Genomic DNA, 24,943 nt, shown 5'->3' on the forward strand with positions numbered 1-24,943 from the left:
AAAAACTCAAGGCAATGAAAATGTAGGTCTCTGTCCAACTTTAATCTTTCATTTACATTTCCTTCTAAAAATTTTTCCAGTTAGCTAAAAATACAGTTAAATTCTTAATCAATCCTCTAAACTTAGAAAGGTGAATTTGCTTTCCTATGTGTTTTCAAAGCTTATATTATTGATTGTTAAATATGAAAATAATTTTTCACCCTGCTTTTTCTCCTTTGATGAGCTGTGGTTAGTCTCACTGCCATGATTTTTTCTGAAAATGGCCATATAGCTGTAGCGTAGTCATCTCTGCAAACATTGCCCTAAAGGAAATAATACAAGTCTGCAAATATGAAATCCTAGTTTGGTGTGGCCAAAATCTAAAATTCTAAAAGAAGCTGTAACATGCTGTATGGCAATAGCCAAAGAAAACAGTTATGTCTGTCTTCAGAGAGAGAACTGGAATAATACAAGGAAATCCCATTTCCTAATATATTGAGCTCTGCTCTAAGTAATTGGGTAAGATCTGAGGAAATCAGTTTAAATCACAATCTTCTTGGAAAAACTATGAATCTTAACCATGTGTGAACATTTTGCAGGTATGTTTTTATTAAAAAAAAAAAAAAAAGAAAGAAAAAGTGTATAGAAATGTTCAGACTGAAATGTTCAAACTGAAATTTAAAACCTTCTAAGATGTGATACTGGAAAGACCCGTATCTTGAGCTGTCCCATTTTATTATGCAAAGTCTCATGCTTCACATGCAGCCCTCCAAAGTGCGGGAATCTCCACACACGTGCAACAGGTATATGTAGTTGAGCTTCCCATTTTTAATAGCGCATTGTATCGCCTGTGGGCATCCCAGAGCAGGATGCTGTGCTAGATGGAATAAATAGGCTTAATAGAGAAACCTGAAATCCAGAATCAGTAGGTCAGATTAAAGAAACCCAGTGTCTTTATCTAAAAAATTAACTTTAGATATTCTGATGGCAGAAGGGGGGGAAATTGTGATGGTACAGCTGAAATTTGTCACATATCCTTCACTAGGTAGGCTGACCCAGATGTTGCTCAATTGTTTGTGAGCATTTTTTCTTTGCTCTGTATTGTACCTTCACATGTAGGACAATACAGGGATGGTAAGAATTACTCCACATGTTACTGTCTTCCTGATTTGCAGTGTTGAATGTAAACATGCTCCAAACAAAACCTTCCATAGGCACTTCTTAAGAACAGATTCCTCTTCAAGGTCTTCTGTATAGCTTGTAAAGTGTCCTTCCAGCGTTGTGTTAGAACTACAGGTTTGCCGATAAGCCATCCTACCGTTTAAGTGTTTTTTCAATTTTGAATCTTCATAGCTTTATCTCACAGTTCCTTTGAACTCCTGTGATTTAGTGCAATGGGTTTCATTTTATACAAGAGCAGCAACAGAAGTCCTTGGTTACTGTCTGGAGGAGGAGAAGGTTAAATTATGTATTCAGATGTGATTCATGAGCTGATAGTTAGAGAGAATACTTGGTACAAAAAAAAAAACCAACAGCAACAACAAAAAACCCTCCAAAAGGCCCAGAACCTTGAATGAGGTGAGAAGTGTTCATTGGAAAAGAGAACTCAGGGTGTATGTAAGGATCAGGACCAACGTTAAAACCTTAGCAGTAGGCAGGAGGGTGCTGGCACTGGACCAGTACACCTTTCGTTCGTTCAGAAACTGAACAGGCCGGAAATTTTCAACCATGGTTGTTGAGTTCTTCCCGTCAAAGTGAACTGTTGAGAATTGAGAAATCTGCAGACATTGAAGAAAAAAATAGATGGTTACATTCTTTTTCCAAGGGGATATATAAATCTGTGGTGCCCTACCCTGTGGCATTGTTTTGAACTGTATGGATGCATTAAACCTTGCAGGAAACAACGTGATGGAGGCCACTGCCAGAGGTCACCAACAGATGACTTCTTTTAGGCTTGGAAATCATGGGGGCTTCCTTTCTGTGTGAGCCAAATGCTTTGTTCAGCTCACGGACCTGTTTACACCAGTCCTCTTGATGCACACAGTCCTGTCCTCGTACATCATGTCACAGTGACACAGAGTAAGAGGACTAGGTTTTCTTTCTTCACTTCAAATTTCTAACTGCTTCAGCAAGAAGCTGGCCCAGAGCAAGCAGATGCTTGCCCTTGTGTACTGCGCTGTGCTGACCTGTGTGTGGCTGAGCATTGCCTGAAGTGAGGATGAGTATGCTGCAGGTAAGGAGCTACAATACCGGTGCTGGCTCTCGGCCAGCTGTGCTGGCTAGCAGTATTGCTGAGAGGCCACTCCAGGGCATCTGAATTTTTCAGTCACGTACTCTGCCAGCAGCACAATCCACATTTCAGAGGCAGTCATTATTCAGCCTCCTATTCCTCTCTTTAGGACAAAAATGATTTGCTTAAAGCTGATGCTGATAGACACAAAGTTTGGATTATGAAGTGTTCTTTTCTGGTATCCTAATACAAGAGGAGACAAGCAGTGAAATTTGGGGGTGAGCAGATGCCTAGAGTGGAAGCATTGCTGACGAAGCACTGAGCTAGGTGTTTACCTGTGGGGTTTTTTGGCTGTCTTTTCACATAGTCATTTCCCCTTCCTTCCGCTTTCCTGCCATTTTTTGAGAGATGATTTAACAGGGTCAAAAAACTGGCACTAGGGACTATGTTTAGGCTAATGCCAAGCAAGCGCGTGCGTGTCACAGGAACAAAGCAGTGGAGCAGCTAACAAGTCAGTGTTAAACTGTGTGAGTGAGCAGGCAGCTGAAGGGGCAAAATAACTGTAAGCAGACCTTCCAGGCTACCCCTCTGTGACTTACCTGAGAAATACTGAGTTCAATTGGCTTCTCAAAGACTGTCCAGATGACGCCCTCATGGCAGTCGGGAGTGGTGAGGGAGCCCTCATACCGATAGTACTTTGCAAGGTCTTCCTCAGGTGGAAGTAGAGAACTGAGTGGCAAAGGCTCCATCTGTGCTGTTTTCCCTAGACAAACCATGTGGAAATAGTGCTTGTAGCAAGCGCTGCTGCAGGTGTTGATCACATTTGTCTTCAAACGCAGCTGCTGCTCGTGGCCATGCAGAGCCTCGTCCCCACTGCGCGTCCCGTGCCGCCTGGGGCAGCCGCCCTGCCCTGCCTGGGAGACCCCTGACTGCCAAGTGCGGGCTCCCACAGGGCACAACTTACACACGCCTCTCCTGTTAACACCGTGTGGTTTTCTTCTCACTTTGCTTCCTCCCGCAGAAGCAGGAATAGTCAGGGGGTTTCTTCACTGCAAATGTGAAGAACTAGGTTTTCTCCCACCTGCAATGCTCTGAGTGCTTGACAAACTAACCTTTATCTTTCGGCTTTGGCTTTCAAGTAACAATCTCTACTGTAGTTAGAACAGGATTGGACCATGAACTACCTGGTAGTATATGTGCTCAAAATAAATATTTGTTGCATTTTGACCAAGTGTCTTACCTTTGTATTTAATATTCTCTAATTCGTTTATTAGAGGTGCAAAGTTTTTATTTTCTTCTTCAACCTGAAATGGAAATATTTTGATTCCAAATCATACATTTCTCTGGTTGCTTTAAATTAGTTGTGAATTGCTTTAAACAACAGGTTGCTTTAAATTAGTTGTGAATAAAACAGAAAAGAACCACAAGGCTAAAAGATAACAGCAAGCAGAACATAGAAAAAGGTAAAGGAACTAAGTGCTGGCCCTGAATGCCTGCAGGAGGTAGGGAGGCTTCGGTCTTGGACTACTGTAACATTGACACAACCAATCATGCAACCAAGTTGCTGGTAGATTTGAGATAGGCAATTAAAAACATGGCTACCTACCTTTATAAAGAACGCTAACACGGCCACGCCGGCTGGATTTTTCTTCGCTTCTTTTATATCCGAAACATCTTCTCGTATGTGGACAATATGAAGCTGTAACACAATAGTCAAGGCCAATTATTTGTTCATTGTCCTCTACGGTTCGTCGCTGTAAGTGCAGCCTGGCTGCTCTGCACCGAGGCTGCGGTGGGGCCAGAGCTGCTTCGCTGCTCACAGGCTGCGGACAGACCTGAGGCAGGAGCTATGCAATAAGCAAACTATAATTTGAAACTTCATTCATCACCAATGGTATCATTTCATACATCTCCCCAGAAGGTGAAGTGCTCTGTGGGCTGCTGCAGCCCTCAGTTTTCAGCCTGGGCAGTGGAACAGGCAGATTTTTATGTCATGGTTTCAAAGAGGGGGTGGTTTCTTTCTACAAATCCATGTGTATCAGCACTTGCAACTTGTCTTGCCTTGAAGAGAATATTTTTTTTTTGGTTGCACAGGCCAATTCCCAGTTGCAGTCCCAGAAATAAATATATAATTTGAACAAGCAGTGTGAGATATTGATCACACTGTATAGACTTTGAAATATTTCTCCTCCCAAAAGGTTATATAATTGCAGATTTGTTTTCTCTCCTGTGCCTTTGCTATGCAAAACTGCTGTGTTTTCCTGTGTATTCTGGCTAGAGAGCAACGAGCAACCTGTCCTTGGTTCTCTACTTCCACTGCTGGGGTTTCATAAGGGAACTAGCCAATAGTTTTGGCGCAACAGTATCTTCAAAGCCAGAGTTCTTGAGTCAAAGCCATAACCCGCAGTCTCACCTACCTCCATGGCTTGTTTTTCTCCATCTATGCTGTGCTCTGACCCAGGAAGGTATTGCTGCACACCTTGGACTCCCCAGTGCAAATGAAATTCGATCGCCTTGTATTTTCTTCCCAGGCCTCCACCTCCAATTTTAGGGGTTGTGCTTAATGTTACTTTAACTGGGGAAAACAAATAAGTAGGGTTTTTTTTAAAAAAAAATCAGATCATACATTAACAGTATTTGAGAGTAGAGAGATGCATGTTCTTGAGATTAAAATTTATCCTTAAGTTCCAGCTTGGTTTTTCATACTGAGTTTTCCAGAAGTTCAACTCTGCAGAAGCTGAACTACAAAATGCCAGCTGAGATTAATTTGAGATGAAAGGGACAAATATCATAGCCCACTTCCCAGTAATACGCCACAGCATTTGGGCATCCCTCTGCAGCACAGCATGTGGAGCTTCTGTTCCCATTTCTACCTAGGATTTCCTCTGTGAACGTGAATGATTTGTGTAGAACCTCACTTGCTGGAGAGCTGAGCTAACCAGTTGAATAAATAATAATAAAGCCAATAAATCTGATACTTGTTCCCCATTGTAAGACGGAGGAAAAGGGCAGAGCTCTATTTTGGATTGTTCTGGGGTAAAGGTTTTATAGACTTTTATGGAATCCATCAAGATATCCTTTGGAGCATCGTTGGTTAATTGCATTTTAAAGAAAACTGTTACAGACTGTCTTCCCTTGATTGCCCTGAGGGGATTCGTAGGGATTTGTTTGCTGCCATTATAACCCCAGGAGTCAGAGCTACTTGTAGCTTTCAAAAGACCCTATATTCCTTCATTTTTTTGTCTAGGAGAACATCCTCTATCAAAGTATTCTTAAAAGTAAACTTGAATGTAGTTTATTTGGTTTTTAAGCATCATTTTTATCTCCCATTTTCTGCGCAGTAACATTTGTTTTAGGCAGAGTTTAAAGATATTATGTTCTAATTTAGCGTAGTCTTGCAACTTAAGCCTAAGCATCTAAGTCATTGTATCTATTTCATGTGATGCTTGATCTGTTGTTAACAGCAAAACAGCATTTTCTTAGGAGATATTTTTCTAGCCATAAAACACCATCAATTCCTGTGCTTGAGACATTTAGGATATATTTTTTAAATTTACTTATTAAGACCTCTACATTAAAATAAGTACAGTGTTTTTCTTTCCATAGAAAAGATTGTTTTGACCTGGATCGAAATCCCAGAGATTTCATTTCTGTTCTGAATTCCAAATGACCTGGAAGATTGCGTGAGTCATTTAGTTACTTTGCTTTTTTATCTGCAAATGGATGAGTAATGTATCTTTGTTGGTTTTGTTTATTTGGATTGTAGAACCTTTGAAACACTGACCTTTGCTATCTGCACATCATCGTATGTAATGATAGTCTAACCTCTCGTAGATCTTCTAACTGCAGCTGTAATTTAAGCAATAACAGTTCCAGTGTTGTACTCATTGTAGCACAGGAAGAAATTTAAAAGGCCCAGATTAAAAACCAAATCCTTTTGCATGTCTGGGATAGCTGAAAGTTCTGACCAATCCTTATGCATATTAATTTTTGTGTAAAATATATTTCTATGCACAGCAACTATAATATGGAGATTCTAGAATGTCATTCTGTAATGAGAAAGTCATTAACCCATACATCAGTGAAAAGTCAAAACACATCTTTTTCTTATGGTCTGTCAAAATACCAATATTTTAAACTAGAGTCTCTGGCTGGGAAAATTGACCCAGCCGTCTACCTTCCTACTTTAATTTAGGAAAACATTTGCCACTTGCAACTTTCTATTTTAGAGATTTGGCAGTTAAAACCATCCATCTAAGATTCTGAGAACAACTATAGATAATTAAAAAAAAAAAGGATGACAGATTTATGTTTAAAGGTAAAGCAATTTAGCATTTAATTGTTGACGAATCATCATTATTATTGCTTTTAGTGAAGAAAAATGGAGGAAGTCAAACAGTGCTAAATTACTATTCACTGATTCACTGTTTACTGAATCTGTAAGTAGCTGATCAAAAGCTCACATTAGATTACTTCCTCGTGCAGAGAAAACAAGTTGAAATCTGAGATTTCACCTCATTGTTTAAAGAACTAGTAAGACACACACACTGCAAGCCTCTAGCTGAATGGCTTTCCCAGATTATGCTCTTCTTCAGCAGAATTATTCTTTGTGCAGAACCAAAAGTCAGAAAGGGCAAGCCCAGAAATGAAGGGTATAGCAGCATTGAGCAGAAGTTATACACCTCTGCCAAAAGTGTGCTCTTAAACCCCTATACTGGCCTACCTCCTAGTCCTGGAGGCTCCCTGGGCATCTGGAGTTCTGTTTCTGCATATGCACAGAACCAATTTCTGCTGAGACGCTCAAGGACGATGTCCAGGATCCAAAAACCAGACCAGTCCCACAAAGCTCCCAGAAGACCTTGGTTCAGACAGTTTAACTTCTGCAGTGCAGGGGTGCTCTCTTATTGTCACTTGCTTGCTTTTAAGTAGCAGTAGTGATATCTAACACCTTGCCTAGGACAAGGAAGAAGCGAATGGATGGTTCCAAGTGAGGGCACAAGTAAATCCCATAATAACAGGAATAATTTGACAGTACTTGCCTGTATGTCCGTTATTTTCTATGTTCCATTTTGAAGACCCCTTCACATCATATCCTTCAAAATTCAGTGGCTTAAGGTCCTTCTCATAAACAACATTTTTGGTGACAATATTGATAGGTGACTGTTTGTTCCCTTTGCAGGTGACATCTATTAGATGCCATTGCCGAGGATCTATTTAAGGATGAAGAAAATAATTTTTTTCTGTAAATCCTCGATAAAGCCAAACCACCAAACAGTCAATAGATCCTTGCTTCGGAAATTGGAGACATCTTTGAAGAAAAGGTCTTTCAATATTGTAACTGAATACAGGAACTTTCCTAGCAAGTAATTTTTTGTAGTTTTAAAAGGAATATGTGTCAAGAATGTTCTGTTAAGCTTAATAGGAAAATATGCACATGTAAATGGCTGTAAAAGAGAAAGTGAACTACCACTGAGGCTGGCTGAACTATAGAAATTATAGAAGCTTGGAAACTATAACAAAAACCAAAAGAAATTGGTGGTGGTGCTGGTGATGCCGGGTGTGAAATGCTGTTCCCAGCACAGTCCATGCCAGGGAGGAGGGCTGGGCAGGACCCAGGGATGAGCAAGGGAGCAGCCAGCCCAGGTGGATACTGCTGGTAAAGCTAAAGGTGCACGTGTAGGTAGAATGTTAGGATTTTTTTCATAAGTGTTTCAGGAATTTAAATAGCTGTCTATACCCAGCCTGCTGGGATCATTACCTCTGGAGCATGTTTAGAGTGGTTTTTTTTATATTTGTAGCATTATCTTTGGTTGAAACAAAATTAATTGTTAGAACAAACACTGGTATCTTCATAACACCCTTCTTTAGGTATCCTGTTTAGCACTTAAGTTTGCATATAACCCGATCATGCAGCAGTGACTGCTGAGTTGTGTGAATTTTTGCATTATTTCTATAAACAGGCCCCTTGCAAAACAGAAGAATTCAAACACTGATGCGGTTGGGAAAATAAATTGTTTAGCTTTACCTTCACAGTGTGGCTGTTCATACTTCTGTGACTGATAGCACCAATGGCCTCCAACTAAAAAAAAAAATCAGATATGGAAAATTAGAGGAATGAAAAGCTGTACAAATTGTCCCCCTAAAAAGCAGATGTGAGATGCATTCACAACTTGAGTCCTCACAGAGTGATAACTGGGCACACAGTTTTGACAACCTCTTGTTTTTGTCTGCCTGCTTTTGTTAGAGCCAGTTAAGAGATTTCTTAAATATATAAACAGATGCTGGTAGAGGTGAGTGCTTTGGCTGTCAAGTGCGGAGCACACCATCCAGCGACTCTAGCTGGGTTCTAATATCAAATAATTCAGAAGAGAGCATAAAAATCCTGTAGTAGGCAGCCCTGTCTCTCTCTAGATCTCCTCCTGGTCTTGAATGAATCAGTTTACACCTGTTACTATTCCTTCCAAAAAACGTGATACTCTGCATGGGATGCAGTTCTAAACATTTGGTTTTGAAACTTTGGCTTCAGCAACTTATTGATGCGAAAGTTCCACATCCGAATATATGTGGTATTAAAATCCGTTTCCTTTTATCGGTTCTGTACTTGCCATCCTTTCATATACTTGTAAATTCAGTTACGCGAGATGACTTATCTCACTCCGTTCCAGGAACTATTTGAAAGATTACTTGGTGCAATAAGGAATTTTAAGAAATGAAGGATCTTATTTCCTGAAAGACATGAAGAGTCTTTATTCTAACTCAGCTGTGATCCCCCACAGGCGGCTGCAAAATTTCTCAGTAGCATGTCTTAATCTTACTTCTTGGTTGTCAGAAGAAATGAGAAATTCAGAGGCAGAGAGTTGATTTAACTTAAGTATGTGTCGATCTAGTCAGGAAAGCGAGCGCTATTGCGTTTATCGCAGCATACTTCAATGGCTGTTTATGACAGTTATGAAGTTTAAATGGACTTTAACAGGAATAGTTCTCTGGCTATTAAACTTTAATCGATAACAATTCAAACTCTCTTATAATAACGATTAATGCTATAGTTTCTGTTTGCCTATGATTAGTAAATTATAGACATTTTAATAAATGGCTAATCAGTTTTTAGGGATTATTATGGAGGGCTCTGGCCATTAGATTGCTAACTACCATAATTTGTGGTGTTTTATAATACATCTGCTGGAAAGCTCACAACCACTTTTAACACCTTTATCTTCATATCAATGGCATAGCAATACCATCCACCTATTAAGTATTTAGAATAAGTTATAAACAGAACCTTGATATAAATTGTGGCAAGCTGTAACAACAGAGGAGACTTGGATAAGCTTGTGGTGATTAAAACATTACCATTTTTCAAGATTATTTTAGTAATTTCTCTCAAAAATTAAATTCATGCTGAAAACTATAAATGATGTTGACTCACTTTCTAGTTTAGCAAATGTTTAGCAAATATTGAGAAGAAAAGTAAACAACTGCTCCATTTGTTTTGTAGGAACTGTAGTGATTTCTACACTGTTGTTCCGCTAATATTTTGGAATTATTAAAAAATTGGTTTCAACAAAGTTTTGTTCTGACACACTTCTAAACATTCACCAACCTTAGCTTTGGGGCTTGCCACTTCTAAATGGATTGTTGCATTTATTCAGGCCTGTGTACACAGGACAGCGGGCAGACCTCTAGCAGCACCGAGTGATTTCTCATCTCCACTGGGAAACCGCAGAGTCAGAATTTCCAAGCACAGAATGTCACCAAGCGCCTTAATCAATATTTTAATCAATGCTTAGCAAATACCAGGTAAGCCAATGTTCACAGCCCTTGATTATGTTTCATATGCGTTAGTGTTTGCATGGAGTTCTGACATTTTTGGCACCTACTCTATAGAGCCCAGTATTCAGTATATGCTTTGATAGTGGTCGCACCAGCACCCTGCGATTGGGAGCGGTCTTCCTTTCCAAGTTATATGTGCATCAGCCTTCAGGAGGAAAACTGCTGCACTGCGGGAATAACCTGGACACCAATATTTTAAAGGTGGTAGCAACTATGTGCGTGAGGGGATAGTTACCTGCAAATATTTCGTCTCAAACTCTTTGGGAAGTGAGTTAAACCAGAGAGGGAAGTTGTCAGGTGAGAAATCAAGGTCAGTTGAAGTATTCTGGTCTGTTTACTGTAAGTTCTTGGAACAAGGTCTAGTATTCTGGGTTTGCATAGTGCCTTGCACAATGGGAGTGTGATCGTGACTTAGACGTCAAAGCGTTACTGTAATGCAAGTCACATTTTACAGTCAATATGATTCACAATTAGGCGTAAATGTGGCAAGTTCATTGTTCATTGGCTGCAAGGCTGCAGACCTTTTATACCATGACCATAGGACCACGAAAATCAAGGACAACCACAGGAAACACTGAGGGAAGGTAAATATCACCAAATCATATTGTCAGTGGTCCTGATACAGTGTCTCTGTACCAGAGGAGTGAAATGAAGTGGCTCACGGAGCCTTTCATTGCCATCTGAGTCCAGTCCTTGTGAAACAAAGCAACCACTGACTTTTTACCAGCTGATGGGTGTTTGGCAGGCTTTCTCAAATAAGCTTGTGGGTTTCAGTTGCATAGTAGATGCACACATGAGCACACTAAAAATCTTTCAGCTGCACATCAAGATAATGGGAGAAAAAGTTTAAAAAATTAAAACAAAAAATATCCAGCCTTCAGGTAGCTACTGCTGCCTTTCATGCAGCACTCATGAGTGTTCTTCCCTTCTGCCGAATGCAACGTACACCAAATAATTAGTGTCTAATTCTCGCAAGCTTTCTGCAAAATTCCTGATGTCGACAGACTAACAAAAAATTAGTGTTTTTCTATCAAGTACTTATCACAGTTGTGGTTTAGACAGTCGGATGGTATCAGTGAAGTAGAGCAGGATATAAATTCAGTAATTCATAAGGAAAAGGTCCTTAAAGCTGTTAAACCTTAAACAATGAGTTAACTAAACATTGCAGAATGCCTGAGCAAACAGTGAATTAATGTTTATTGTGAATTAGATTTCTTTTTTTTTGGTCAGCAGTAATGAAACATTAGGGAACAGGATCTTTTGTGTAGATACTGCTCAGGAGGAACCAAACTGCCACAGCCCATGTGACTTCCAAGGAAAACTTGCATGTGGATTTTATTTGAGTTAGCTGTGATTCCTCCCTATGTATAGGGACCTTGCATTTACAATGGTCCTTTTTCCCCCTGGGCTTTATGGCTTTATTTCTGAAACCAGAAGGAAAGATGCTTGTCACATCCAGCCGACTGTGGTCTTAGGCATCATTATGCCCTAAGGTATGTTGTCTAGTCCAGTTTTAATTGTCCGAGCGGCTCCTGCCACTTCCCTTAGGAGACTTTTCCACAGTCTATTAGCCTTCACTGTCAGGAAATGTTTCCTGTTTAATAGCTTACATTTTCCACTTGCTTATCTGCATCCCATCGCTCCTAGAAATATCACTGAACCACCCTAAACAATTCTTTTCCCTCCCTGGTGTTTACAGCATTCAAGTAGGTCTTCATAATCTGTAATTCCTGTTCTTGCTTCATCCATCCTTTGTCTCATCTCTTGACAACATGCCCTTCACCTTTCCACCATTTCCACTTCAAAGTCTTTCATCTCTTTTCCTCTGAAGCCCCTTTTTTGCAGGGACTCAGTACATATTAGACCCCATCCTGCAGTCCTCTCACCTGACTGCTCTTGCAATCAAACCTCAGCTCCCCCATTCTCTTTCCTGCTGGTTATTTTATTGCCCCAAAAAAGGGGCAGAACATGGCGGGGTTTTGGTGTTTGGGGTTTTTTTTGTTTGTTTTTGTAGTTGAGGTGCTGAAACCATTGCTGTGATATGAGCTGCCCTGGGGTGGGTTTCGTAGCTTAGTCCCATACCTTGCTGGTATATATGAGTTAAGTCATGAGCACCCACACTTTGCTCAGGGTAGCATTAGATGCTAGCCAGGATTTCCCAAAGCGCCCTGCCTAATTGGCATTAAATGGAGACATTTGCATTGTTGTCACCATTGGAAGTAATACAATTCAGTATACTTACACATTCAATATGCCTATACACCTGAACTTGGAATTGCTGTGTTATCAACTATGTCTGGCTCTTACTTTGTATTATGGATTTTTGATTTAAGTGACGATGCACCGTATCATAGGTGTCACCTTGACTTTACTGGGTTTTAATTTGAGGTAAGGCTGAACTGGGCTGAAGGCCTCCTCTTCCTTCACAACGTTCAAGACAGTTAAATTTAGGGAGTCTCTCTTGGCAAGTAAGCAGTCCTACTTATCTCTGTTTCTTCCTTGTCAAATTTACAACTGGTTTCCTGACCAAGGCTGTTTCTTGGCACCAGAATAGCTGGAAAACAATACAATTACGTATTGTTTGCATTTTATTGTAAAAGTTTTCAATTGTTTTGGCTATCAAGCCTACCTTGGAAACTCCAGGCGAAAAATTCCTTCAGCTGAGAACTCCCTCTTTTGTTCACTTACGCAGCTGGAGGGAGGACAGTGCTTCTGGCTGGTAGCCAGGGTGTTAGCAGTTTGCCAATGCGCTATTGTGTGATCTAGGAAAAGACCCTTAAGCTCTTTGGACCATGGTCAGGTTGCCTGAGATTCCATAAAAATTTCCTAAATCTACTTTGCTCTACTTGTTCCCTGCTTACTGCCCTACTTGGACCTGCTGAGCTGCTGTTGGAAGCCCGCGCCTCCTCTGAGTCAGTGCCGTGAGACGGGATGTTCAGGCTAGCTGAAAATTGCCCTTTTGATTTGTCCATCCGCACAAGAGTGTTACTAAAACAGTTGTTGTCCTTCTGGATAAAGTGGTTGGAAACCTATTAATTTTATATGTGACAGTTAGTGATTTTTATTAACTATATTTAATCTCTTGAAGTGTGAATGGCCTTTATGCCACTAACAGCCTGACGTACTGAGACCACCAGTAGGAATATCCTCTGTTGCTTTTTAGTTAAAATCCCTTCTCTCTCTCTCACTCCTGACTCCCCTTGAGATCTCTCATCACCCTCTTTCAGCCATGTCCTTGCTGACAATCTGTTCTTTTCTGAGACAAGCAGCTGGCAGTGCTTCCACGGCACTGCTGCTTTTCAGAAGGCCCAGGCTGCCCTGAATATATCACAGTTCTCGTTACTGCTGTAGTGCCCACCAGTTTCAAACCCATCCCTAAAATCTGTTGTAACCACCAGCTTTGCAGCAGAGCGAAGGCTGGCCTTTTCTATGAAAACAGTAAAAGCTAGTTTTGCATGCGGTGTATTTTTAGCTTTGGTTTGTGTTGGGCTCGTTCTATTTTTAGCTTGCTTTGTGAAACCTATTATCTTTAGTACAAAAGACAAAGCAACTTAGCAAGTGGAGTCTAAGTCTGCCTTTCTAATTAATGAGATTGCTGAACACAAAGTGAGCATATATACATAAGTCTATATATTCTTAAGCATCCTCGGGATGTCCTGATCAACTACTTTGGCAGGCAAAATCAGTTCCAAATATTTACTTATAGATTTGTGTGTCTCTAACCATGTAAAATCAAATGTTTGTGATCATTCGCCTCTTTTCTATTCTCTTTTACCTGGAAATTTTATTTTTCATAATGATACACATCTGTATGTATGTACATTCCAAGATGTTATGGGGAATTAGCCTTGAAAATAAGCTTTATTGTAGTAGTGAAGAATTACAAGTAACCACATCTGATTTGAGCACAGTGTTTATAATTTGCACATGTATACATAAATCACATGCTCAATGAGGTCTTTGTCTGTAACACATATAAACTAAAGGAAAAATCCAAAGAGATTGGAGGGTTCTAGATATGCCCTATAAACACTTGCAAACTACTTCCTTTGTGTCAGAGAGTGAGGAAAAGGTTTTTAGCTGTGATCTGTGATATTGTTGTAGCCTCTGTCATATACATGTGTCCTCATAAATCTGCTGTATCAAAGAAGGAAGCTGGCCTTTAACAGAAAATTAGTATCCAGGGCTAAGGTGATTTGCTTCTGTGGGGTATTTTGCTTTGCTTTGTTTATAGCAGAGGCGGTGTCAAATAAAATTCAGAAATCCCTTTTTTAGTATGTTTAAATTTTGATTTGAACAAATTACTTTGTGGCTTTAACTGTCCTTTTGTAGTCTTTTGTGCTGGGTTTATGAAGATTGATCCTATGTCTAGAAATGTGACTAAAAATCTAATAACAGACCATTAGATATATTCTGCAGCATAGCAAAGCATCTTCTGCTATGCCGCAAACGGGGGGAAAAAGCCTCTTTGCATGGAGGCAGACACCTAGCTGAGGAACTGGGCCTTGCAGCATGTCTTGAAGACCTAAAGGTTTGTGCTGGTTATTTGGACAGCTAAGAGAAAGGTGTTTCACAGCAGTGCCTGTCTCTGAAACTGTTTTTCTGCTTCTAGGCTTCAAAATGTAAATGTAAGGACTAGGAGAAATCGTGACTCCAGTTTTCTTAAATATCACAATGCAGAACTTGCAGCACGTAAGGGATCCAGTTCTTACGCTGATACATTTTGCTATAGGAGAGAGTAATTCTTAAGCTGAAGTAATGTCGCTTGTCACCTGCATAGGGCTCCTATGTATGCCTTCTACCCTGCTCCTTTCCCTCCCCCAGAGCTGAAGGGAAAAGCAGCAGGGAAGCACCCTGGCTTGGATGCTGGAGAAGGACGAGGTGATGCAGCTCATTGCAGTTCTGCATGAGGTCAACTAAACGGGGAGTTAATACAAATTGATGACAATGTAGTGTACTCGCACTAGTCAGGCTGGTCCTTAAATGGAGCATTAATAACATGATTGGTTCCACTGTGTACGTGGAAAATTGCCCACTCATTGCATGCCACCAGAAACAGGCTGCAAACTAGTGAACCATGATTTTTGAACTTGGAGCTGTGACGTCTTGGATGCATCGGCCTAGTAAATAATCTGTCTGCTCAAGAACCTCAATGCCTTACAAGGCATCACATAGGTGTATGCTGACTTAGGCGCAGCATAGATAAAGCAAAGCAGGATTCATCGCATTTGTGGTATCAGTCATTCGTCACTACATGCTACATGCAATCACTCCTCAGCAGTTTGGAAGTCACTCATGGGGATGAGGGGCAGTTGTTGGATTCATTTGCGATGGAGACAGCGGAGGCGATCTCATAACGCTTACATGTGTAATTCTTTAAGAGGAAGCCAAGACCTGGAGATGAATGCAGATCACAGCAAGGCGTGACTGCACAGTAGCTATTCTGGAATAACTACACACCTACACTAATGTGAAGAGAATCAAGGCATCCCAGTTCTGACACAAATTTATCCATTTGTGCCACACAGATGCATCTGGATACCATGCCTGGCAGGCTGCAGAAGTGTAAGTTAAAAACATTTCAAAGTCTATTCCATATACGACTCTAATACCGGCTTGTAGCTGCCTTTCAGGACTCTTCCAGTGATACACAGTATTGTTTCTCTGCCTGCTGGGCTTAGTTCTCTACCCCTCAAAATGAAGCAGGCTGTTACAGCCAACCGAAGAGCTGCTTTCTGGCTCCACTGTCTCACCTGCTGCTCTGCCACAAGCGCTTTTCTGTCTTTTGATGAATTTTAGTGTCACAGAGAGAGTGAGAATGAAATTGTTACAATGTCTTACCACTTACCACTTATCATGAGCTGTGGAAATATGTGTACTCTGAGATTACAGGATTTGCATCCTTAGATATCCTGGTCAAGCAGTCTGTGTCCACTCCTCTCTCAGCCATAAACCCCCTCTAACCGTAAGCCATAGATGACAGTGAATATGACAGTGGCTAAACCTCTGTTCACCATAACAGTCCCTCCTATAGAGTTCATTTGCTAAAATTTAATTGCAGGATCCACATTTAATGGGAAAGTTCATTAGTAAAAAAATTTCAGAGTTTCAAAGATAGTAAGTACTAAGTGCTGCTACTGGTTCAGCACAGATGATAAAGCTAGAAAACCCTCTGCTTCCGAAGCCCCTTGTGCAGCTTGCACAGCTGTACAGGGAGGGGAGAGCACAGAGCAGAATCAGTGGTATCCCTTGCTCTCAGTGCACACTCAGCAACCTGACAAATGTCAGCTCTTGTTTCTTCTTGCATACAGTGGATCTGACAATGATGGCACACACTGATATGTATGGATTATGGTAGGCAGACCCAGATAAGCCTTTAAATCTATTTTGGCAGCTTGAATGATTGCAAGGAAGAAAGAGAAGGAAGCCCGAAGCAATGTATTCTGCATAAAGATCATAACTTGAGATCAAAAGTCTGCCTGCTCTGAGATAGTCGAGGTTACTACTTTGAGATAATGACAGTGATAACTTGTCAGTTATATTTACTCCTTTGTTGGATTAGGTGGGTAGAGAGAGAGGAAAATTCAGGTAATCCATATTTCCTGAAGCGCCTATGGACTTCTGCCTAAAGCAGCTATGTTTTCCTGCCTTTTCCATGTGTTCTAGGTCTTAGATTGCAGTTATTACTCTCCTTTCTTAAAAAACTGAAAGTGCAACATTTTCCCCCAGAACGTATCTAAGTGCACCAGCATCCCAATTTTTCCAACTCTAAAATGTATTTGAAATACAAATATAAGTATGTGTGCAGTCTATACCATTAGAATAGGAAATGGAAGAAGTTAAAGCATCTCTTTTTATGCTGCTTATAGAGACATCAGGTATACTGTGTATTTGAAGGGCCCTGAGGAAAAGTCAGGCTGAGGATTAATGCTGACAACTTCAGTGCCAGCATGGTTATGGAAATTTTATGTTTGAGAAAATTAAAAGTATGCAAGTAGAAATATTGAAAATTCGAGGAATCATGTTCTATCGTGCATCAATCTTTTGGAGCACTAGAGCATGGACTGTTGGAGAACATCTTCTCATGGCTGAGTCCCAGTCTGCGATAAAGAAAACATGCTGGGATTCATTCCATTCCTCTTAAAGAAAACTACTTTTCAGTAACACTTGGAGCTTGCTGTAGCCCCACCACAAAGCTTCTAGATGGACTTACATATGGGCCTCTACAATTGTTCTCTGGATGGCACTGGACTGAATCTACTATTAATAAAACCTCTCCCTCAAAAGGTTTGCAATATTCCTGTTGGAACATCGCCAACATTTTGCCTCTCTTCTGCTTGTCTAACAGCAGTACCAGAGGGTCATTGACCTCTCAAAGGAATCAAGCAAGCCATCTGAGGCGCGTCAAGTGCAGCTATAAATGGAGCATTACTATATGAGATCCCTGTCAGTCAGTGAATGGGAAGCTGGACAGAGATTCGAGCTAGATGGTTTCTCTTCCTGGTGCTGGCTGATCTCTGGGCAGGTGGCTGCACCAATGTGCCTCAGTTTCCCTTTTGTAGAATGGGGATAATGAAGCTTGTTTCTTTACGAAGCCCCGTAAGGACTATTAGTAACAATTTTAAAACATAGGTACTATGATATTAAGACAGGTCAAGGCTGAAAGCAATTTGAAAGACTAGCAATGTGAATCAGTCATATTGACAATTTAAGTGTGGTGAATTATGAGTCTGCCCAGATTAGAAAAACAGCCCTGGTGAAGGTATGTTAAATGAGCTGATAAGTGGGTATCACTCAAGCTAGTTCTGAAATGTGGTCAGATAGACATGAAATCCTTATTTATTTTTTTTTTAAAAAAAGATATCTTCCAAATATAACAAAAAATAATTTAGGCTGATTCTTAAACATTGAGGTTTCTTAAAATGTTTTTTAGCCTTTAACTTAGCATAATGTGTCCTGTGAATCTTCTACCTCAGGAAAAGGTTTGGAAAAGAAGGTAGAGGGGAGAGCAGGTTTGTTTTGCATTAATGACTGAGTAATTTGCCTCTACCCTCAGGGAAGAAAGTGGAAATAATCATGGTTGGAAAAAAAAGCAGCAAAAAGTGTTATATGCATTCCCTATCTTACTTTTGACTGCCAAAGCACTGATTATTAATACTAATCTAATAAAGCCCATAAGGGTTTTCTAAATAGTCTTTCAAGATCCTGTAATAAACCCCTTAATAGAGCAGTAAATTTAGCAAAGTGTTAATCAGTCAGTAATAAATATCAAGCAGACACTAGTTGTAGACTTTGGAAGAGCGAAGGTTCTTTGTGTTTCTGTTTGTCTGTGCCACAAGGGTGAAGCCTCTGGAGACAGAACACCTACAAACTACAGACTGAAGAAGAGGGAAGGTATTTGAACTGTCAGGTAAGGATCTGGAAAAGGCAACCTACTGAGTCATGGATATGGAGCGTTAATTAAGAACAGAGAAATAAAATGTGGGCACCACCCCCATTTTCCCCGTGTGCGGACTGTGTTCCTTAAGGCACTTTCTGAGCTCAGACCTCTGTTACTTTAAGTCTGGCAACTGAATCTTGCTCTGCTTTAAAACCGTGTCCCTTTAATAGGCTCCTGGTGCAGTGCTTCCCTCTGATACCTCTGATAATACTGTATCTCTTTTTTTTTCCCTTAATGCAGTCCACTCTATTATAGTGCAAACAATAGACCCTTCATTACTATTAAGAACTGCAGTGTTTATCTTTAATTTTGAGGCTGTGTGCTGATATTTACATAGGAGAGGTGATTTATTCAATGTTATAGCATTGCTGATCTAACAGAAGCACAAAAATACCTTCTGCATTTTTCAATACTAATTATAGATCACTATTTAATTTAGTCATCGTAAGTGCATAGTGTACTATGTACATAGTGCACAGACTGCAAAAATAGATGGATCTGCTGGGCTAATGCAGCAAAGGCATATTGTTCTTTCTTTCTCAGTAGGTAACCATAAGAATTTTGTCTTATATCCTAAATGGCAAAGCAATACGAGCAGAAAACTAAAACAAGCTATTTGAAGTATTAAGAAGTTTCCAGATAAATGAATTATGTTTTGATTTTTTAAAAATTTGCATATATAATTAACTATAGTGATGAAGTCAAACCTCATTGATTTTTCTTGTAGGAGGAAAGCAACTAAAATCTCCAAAGGTGAAAAAAAACCCCCAAACCACTCATTCATTCATGAGAAAAGTCTATACTTGATATTTTACCACAAATCATAAAAGGCAGAAAAATAAACAAAACATTCTCCATTTGTCATATAGAAGAATTAGGGAGTCTGTACTGTATGTACTGATCCTCAGAAACAAATCATAAATAAAAGTAACCTTGGTACATGGGGTTAGAAAGAGCAGGCACGGACTTACCTACTGCCTCTGTCTTGAGAATGTGCAGAGAGAACAGAACAAGGAACAGCAATTCCATTATCTATTTTAAATAGGCTCAGTGTTGAAACCAGAATTGATTAGACTTCTTAGTATGTGATCATATTTCTGCTCTCAGTTTTATACTGGAGTAAGTAGTCCTGGACAGACCTGAAAGCCATATCCAGGAAGGTGAACTCCTCCCCTTTGTAATTTCTCCTGATTTGCCTGAAGTTATTCATTCCTCCAAAATGAACAGCAAAAGGAATAAGGCTTTTTAGCACTAAGCAAGTAGCCTGTAGTGAATAACTGATACTTTGGAACCTATGCACATTTAGTAACCTATTACTAAAATGCTACATTTTTATTTACTGGTACCTTTTTTTTCTGACAGCCCACATGACATTTGATTAACTGTGAATGTGTGCATTAAGGTTAGTGTTTTGCTTCAAAAAAACCCAATGCAACAAACAAAAACCCAGCTCCCTCACACCCCTCCATCCCTACCCTGCAACCCTCCGAGGAGCTGTGCAGGATTGGAGTAGATTTGTGAGGCTGGAAAATGAGACCTCTGTGTGCAGTAACAGGGAATGTTTATTAGGTGGCATACCACCACCTTGCTTATATATGCTTTTGCACTTAGTGAATTAACTGAGAGCACACTTTTTTTTGTTTGGGGTTTTGTTGTCCTTTTTTTTTTCTTTTTTAATAGTACTTTTTCTTAACTTTCCTGCTTCTGGTACTACAGTATAATATACGCAGATTTTTTTTTTTCCCTGTTCTTTTGCTTTCCTGTCTGAATGCTTTAATTCCATGGGTCTGATTCAGTGGCAGCCCAGGCTTTATGCTCAACAAACAGAGGTGTGTACAGAAAAGTGGCATTGCTACTTTTTGCTCTATAGCCTCTATTACAGACACATTTTCATCTTTTCATTAGGGGTTGGATTTTGATACAGCTGAGGAAAACAGTAGAGGGAGTGCAACTTCTTCTTCCCCAAATGCCTGTCTGTCCACGGAGATGCAACCCATATACTGGGTTGGGTGCAAGAAGCACAGGATGCTCGAGCCAGTGCTCCTCCATGAAAGGGTGAACAAAGTGAAGTGGCATTATACTGGCAGCACTGAGCAAGCCTACTCATCCAGCAAGGGCTGAATTTAAAAAAAGGAGCCAAGAAAGTGCTCCTTGCCTTTACCAACAGCTGCAGGCTCCCAGGTGAAGAGTGCAGCCATCCTGCTGTTAGTAGTAGGGTCACACAGGATCAGGACCTGTAAAAACGATGGGAAATCTGACAGCTGACTTATGAGCAAGTCCTTTATTCATAAAAAGGGTGGCTATAAATAACGTTCCAACAATGAAGATTTGCTGGGTAGTGTTTTTCCATCCTGGATTAGGTAGATTAAAGCATGAACAGGCGATGATTTGCCTAGCACATGGTGCTAAGATAAACAGTTACTGCAGTGACAAGAACAATAAGGGAATTTGTTGCATTTTTTAACTTCCTAGTCTGGCAGTCTCGGTGGAGCTATCTAAGCAAGGTGCATGCTGAGCACGTAGAGAGAAACAGGGGCGTGAACGTGGCGGTGTCAGGTGGTGTCAGCCTTCAAGGGCATCTACAAGACATGTTACTCTTGGGCTTTTCTTTTTTTCTTTTCTGGGGGTGATCTTCAGTGGGGGAGCTGAACCGAAGCTCTTTGGTTAATTTTTGGTTTGCTCTATTTGCGTTTAGCTCTCTGAAAGCTAAAAACCATCTGTTTAGGAGTGAAAAATCTGAGGGTTAGAAATTTTGATCTTGAAATTCAGGCTTCTTGGTTTGGGGGTTGGTTGGTTGGTCTTTTTTTTCCCCTTTTGACAATCTTCCAGACTCTCATTATTAAAGTAGTAATAAATTGCACTGCAGTCATGTTAACTAAGTCTTTATTTGTGCTAGGAAGTGAAGGCAGACTCAGGGAAAGACATTCCCTTTCCTTATAAAGTCCGTAGTCTAAATAAGCAGGGCAGTCATCATGTTATCTCCTTTTTTTGTCTGAAGAAACTTACCTGACAGGTGCTTGGTTGTCGGTTCTCAATGTCTCAATGTCATCTTTGCACCTAGGAATAATTTTTAAAGAAATTGCACTGCAGGTAAGTTTTGCATAAAGGCCTTTGGACATTGAACCTAAATACAGATGAGGATCTCAGTCAGAGAAGTTAAGAGACAAAGTTGTGCAGGGAGTCTACTGCAGATCACTGAACTCAAGGCTATTTTTTTCCGGCATAATGATTGCAGCTACAGGATAATGATACCTACAGGATAGGTAAGAGCAGGAGGGAATATCAGAAACAGTGAAAACTGCGCTTAGTTTGCGGCCTTGCGAGCCACAGCAGTGAAGATTTTGGAGATGTTCCCCCCTAGCCTGGTTTCTGAAGTGCGTGAGATCTGATGTTAGCCTGCTGTTACCAAAGGGCCTTCACAGAAAGCTCGGAGGGGCTGACGTGACGGCTGATGAAGCTTGCATGTGTCTGAGCCAAATGATCCTACCACGTGCTGAAGGGAGGAAGTCCGGGGCTGTTCCTAGCCTTCCAGCTGAATGGCTACAGTCCCCCCGTGCCCCAGCAGCACAGGCAGGAGGGGATGAGAGCTGGCTGGGTCTGACTCCATGGTACAAGTGCATAAGAGTCCCAGTCAAAGTCAAGGCGGTGGCACAGCTCTTTGTGCTGAGAGGCTGGGTTATCGCTCTTAGAAGGAAGATCTAAGGCTTGTGAGGGTGCGACTGACTTGACACCAAATCCTGTTCAGAGATGAGCTGACCTGGGAGGAATTGTCCCTGCAGTGGGAGAGGGAAGCGCTTCCAAGAGACTGAAAACACAGATGAATGTCGTGGTTAGTGATTAGTGATTGGGAAACCTACCCTTCAGAGTGAGAGAACACACTAAGTGCTCTTCGTTTAGTTGTGGGTTGTAATTTTCTTCATTAGAGTTCCCTCACCACTGAACAGGAAATGTGGAATTTTGTAGCTGTTGGTGAATCAAAAACATTAAGTCTTCACCTTTCATGTGAAAATGTGGGCTGGCTATGATGCTCCCTGAGTCTGCTCTGTTGGGAACCTTGTTCTAATACAAGGTCATTTCCATGGAATAGCTAGAAGCATTTGTAATGGCTTTTGATTTGGCCTTCTGCTCATCTTTGATGCTAACTGCTTGCACCCTATTTTAGGCTGTACCTGAGGATTAGACCCTGTGTTCTATGATGTCATCATTAGTAAAGCTGAACTTCTCTCCTTTTCCCAGTATTTATGTCAAGCACTATTCTTTATGTGGATGAATAGTGTTCATTTGACGAGTGAGGAAACACTAGCAGTGTGCAACTCAACACTTCCTAGATTTATGCAGACCTATTCTGAAGGATGTGCGCCTCTAAGGTGTACATTTAGCTCTGTGTGTTTACAGCCTGTCTGGTTTGAAGCACACACATTTCTGACCATTGCTTTCTTGTAACAAGAGCCCTCACTGTGCGTCTGTAGTTTAGTTCAGAAGGAAGATGCCCTTTATGTGGACCGTTTCACGTCTAAAGGCATAAGATGCATTCTGGCTTCCTCACTTATGAATTATTTGTAGAGGGCTTCGTTTACCATACAACCTTCATCTCAGGTATTTATCAATGTTTGTCTCCCTTTTAAAAGCATAATGCAAGTTCCTTAAAGGTGAAAATAACAGTTCTGGCATCTCAGAGGAATGTTCAGGCTCTGCATAGACAGGGGGAGGGCCTGCTTTTGGGGGGGGGGGTGGGGGTTGGGGGCGTCCTTGCAGCAAGCTGTCCTTGCCATTATTTTGTGGCTTGTAGCTAACATAATGCTAGACAGCAGTCAGAGACATTCAAGCCTGATGATTGTCTTTGCTTTATGTTCCTAGTGAGGGCCATGAAAGCATAGCTGGGACGTCAGATAACTCCAAACCAAACCTGTGCGGCAAAAATTCCTCAAAGAGAGCGGGTGGAGGAGGGGCGGAGAGCTCTCTGTTTTGAAAACATCTCAGAAAAATCTTGGAAGGAGATCATACATCTTATTTGTGTCTTCCTCTCCACAAAGGAAGACTTTAATCTGCATAAATTAAAACATAAATTGGATAAAAAGGTTCCTTATTTGTATTACTCCCTTTCCTGACTGTTTCTTATTTGCAGGCCTCATGATGCCCATTGAAAGACTGAGCAGATGGGTATTCTTGTCTCAAGGTTCTGCTGAAGGTCATGGCGAGCAGGAATTAATCTTCCTCAATACTTAGCCAAGCTGCGTGTCACTTGCCCTTCTTTGGCTCAGGTTGTGCGCTGCCGGCAGCTTGGTAAAGGGTGTAGTTGGAGAGCAGGGGCAACTGAGCAGAAAGCTGAACTGTTGCGTTTCACAACAGACAAGGTCTGGTGTTTCAAGAATGGGAGTAGGAATTGGACGTGAGTTCAGGAAGAATGTGACAGGAAAGAAACCAGAACAGTGAAATCCTTTATCCTTTCAATGCCTTGCTCTTCCCATGTGTATAGTGCATGTACATGACTTCGACAGTAACGCCAAATTATCCATAGCTTAATTGTGCTATAAAGTTCTTATTTTCATGACATGGGTGCAGCTTTTTCTCCTGCAGTTTCAGGCATAACTCAAGTTTCTCAGTGTATTATCACCATAAAGGACATCGAGAATTGCTGTTGCATCACACTGAGGTAAAAGTGTACGTTGTCCAAGGGTTACGGCACGGAACTAAGACTCTCAGCTCCTGAACTTAATTTCCTGTTTTGAAATCAGCTGTGGCACACTGCAGCTGGGGCCTGTTATTCTGAGAGCTGCTGAGCACTTGTGATTCCTGTTGAAGTCTGAGAGCTGCAGGTTATGAGCACTTCTGAAACTGCAAGCTCATGCGAAGTTAGATTTTTCCACAATAGACACTTGAAATGAATGGTCATTAAAAACTCAGCCTGAAGCTCCTCATGTCTCTTTCTCAGTCTCTTCCACATGTTCCATGATTATTGTCTTCTCCACAGGCATAATCATCAGATAATTTTTATTGCACTTTGAGATTCTATACAAAATAATGTCAGTTCTTACACATGATAAATATAAAAACAATAGCAATTTGGACATTCACATAAAGAAATATAAAAATAACTATAGGACTAAAAATTGTTGTAGAAGGTGAAATCTAGACAAATATCAGTCAAACTCTTGCCAACAGCAAGGTACAGCTAGTGTTTAAAGTGTTAGCCTGAGATACAGGGGATTAGATTTGGTTTCCTCTGTACTGGACTTCGGCAAATCTTAAGCAAATAATGCGATTGTTCTTTTCCCACTTCTAAAATGTAGGTAACACTCTTTCCTCACAGGTCTGTTCTGAGAATAAGTACAAGACAGACTGCAAAATTCCCAGATCATGGGACTGTGAGAATACCCTTAAATTGAGATTGTTATACGTAGAGATTTAGCTATGTAGTCTCACACAGTGTCTTCCATTCAAACTACTCTTCATCCGTGTTTGAG

The 24,943-nt window shown here is 40.7% G+C and overlaps 1 protein-coding gene across 2 annotated transcripts; it reads right to left on the minus strand.

Annotated features, from left to right (window-relative positions):
• Window positions 1-564: 564 nt before the first annotated feature.
• CA4 (carbonic anhydrase 4) lies at window positions 565-19,630 on the minus strand. Of its 2 annotated transcripts, XM_075112818.1 has the most exons (8): window positions 19,451-19,630; window positions 8,235-8,288; window positions 7,249-7,419; window positions 4,627-4,784; window positions 3,816-3,908; window positions 3,450-3,513; window positions 2,809-2,972; window positions 565-1,757 (listed from the first exon to the last, which is right to left on the minus strand). In XM_075112818.1, exons 1-8 carry the CDS (start codon window positions 19,506-19,508, stop codon window positions 1,569-1,571), a joined length of 951 nt encoding a protein of 316 aa, XP_074968919.1. In that variant the 5' UTR covers window positions 19,509-19,630; the 3' UTR covers window positions 565-1,568. The 2 variants fall into 2 exon arrangements, with proteins under 2 accessions (XP_074968919.1, XP_074968920.1); XM_075112819.1 differs by lacking the exon at window positions 3,450-3,513.
• Window positions 19,631-24,943: the final 5,313 nt, after the last annotated feature.

The sequence above is a fragment of the Phalacrocorax aristotelis genome, chromosome 18 (assembly GCF_949628215.1).
Source record: "Phalacrocorax aristotelis chromosome 18, bGulAri2.1, whole genome shotgun sequence".
NCBI lineage: Eukaryota > Metazoa > Chordata > Aves > Suliformes > Phalacrocoracidae > Phalacrocorax > Phalacrocorax aristotelis.

Coding starts and splice junctions, on each gene's coding strand:
- CA4 (XM_075112818.1), bottom strand. CDS start 19,508: ATGGAATTGCTGTTCCTTGTTCTGTTCTCTCTGCACATTCTCAAGACA. Junction 3,909..4,626: donor GAGAAAAACAAGCCATGGAG/GTAGGTGAGACT, acceptor ATTGTGTTACAG/CTTCATATTGTCCACATACG. Junction 3,514..3,815: donor TGTTAGCGTTCTTTATAAAG/GTAGGTAGCCAT, acceptor TTTCCATTTCAG/GTTGAAGAAGAAAATAAAAA.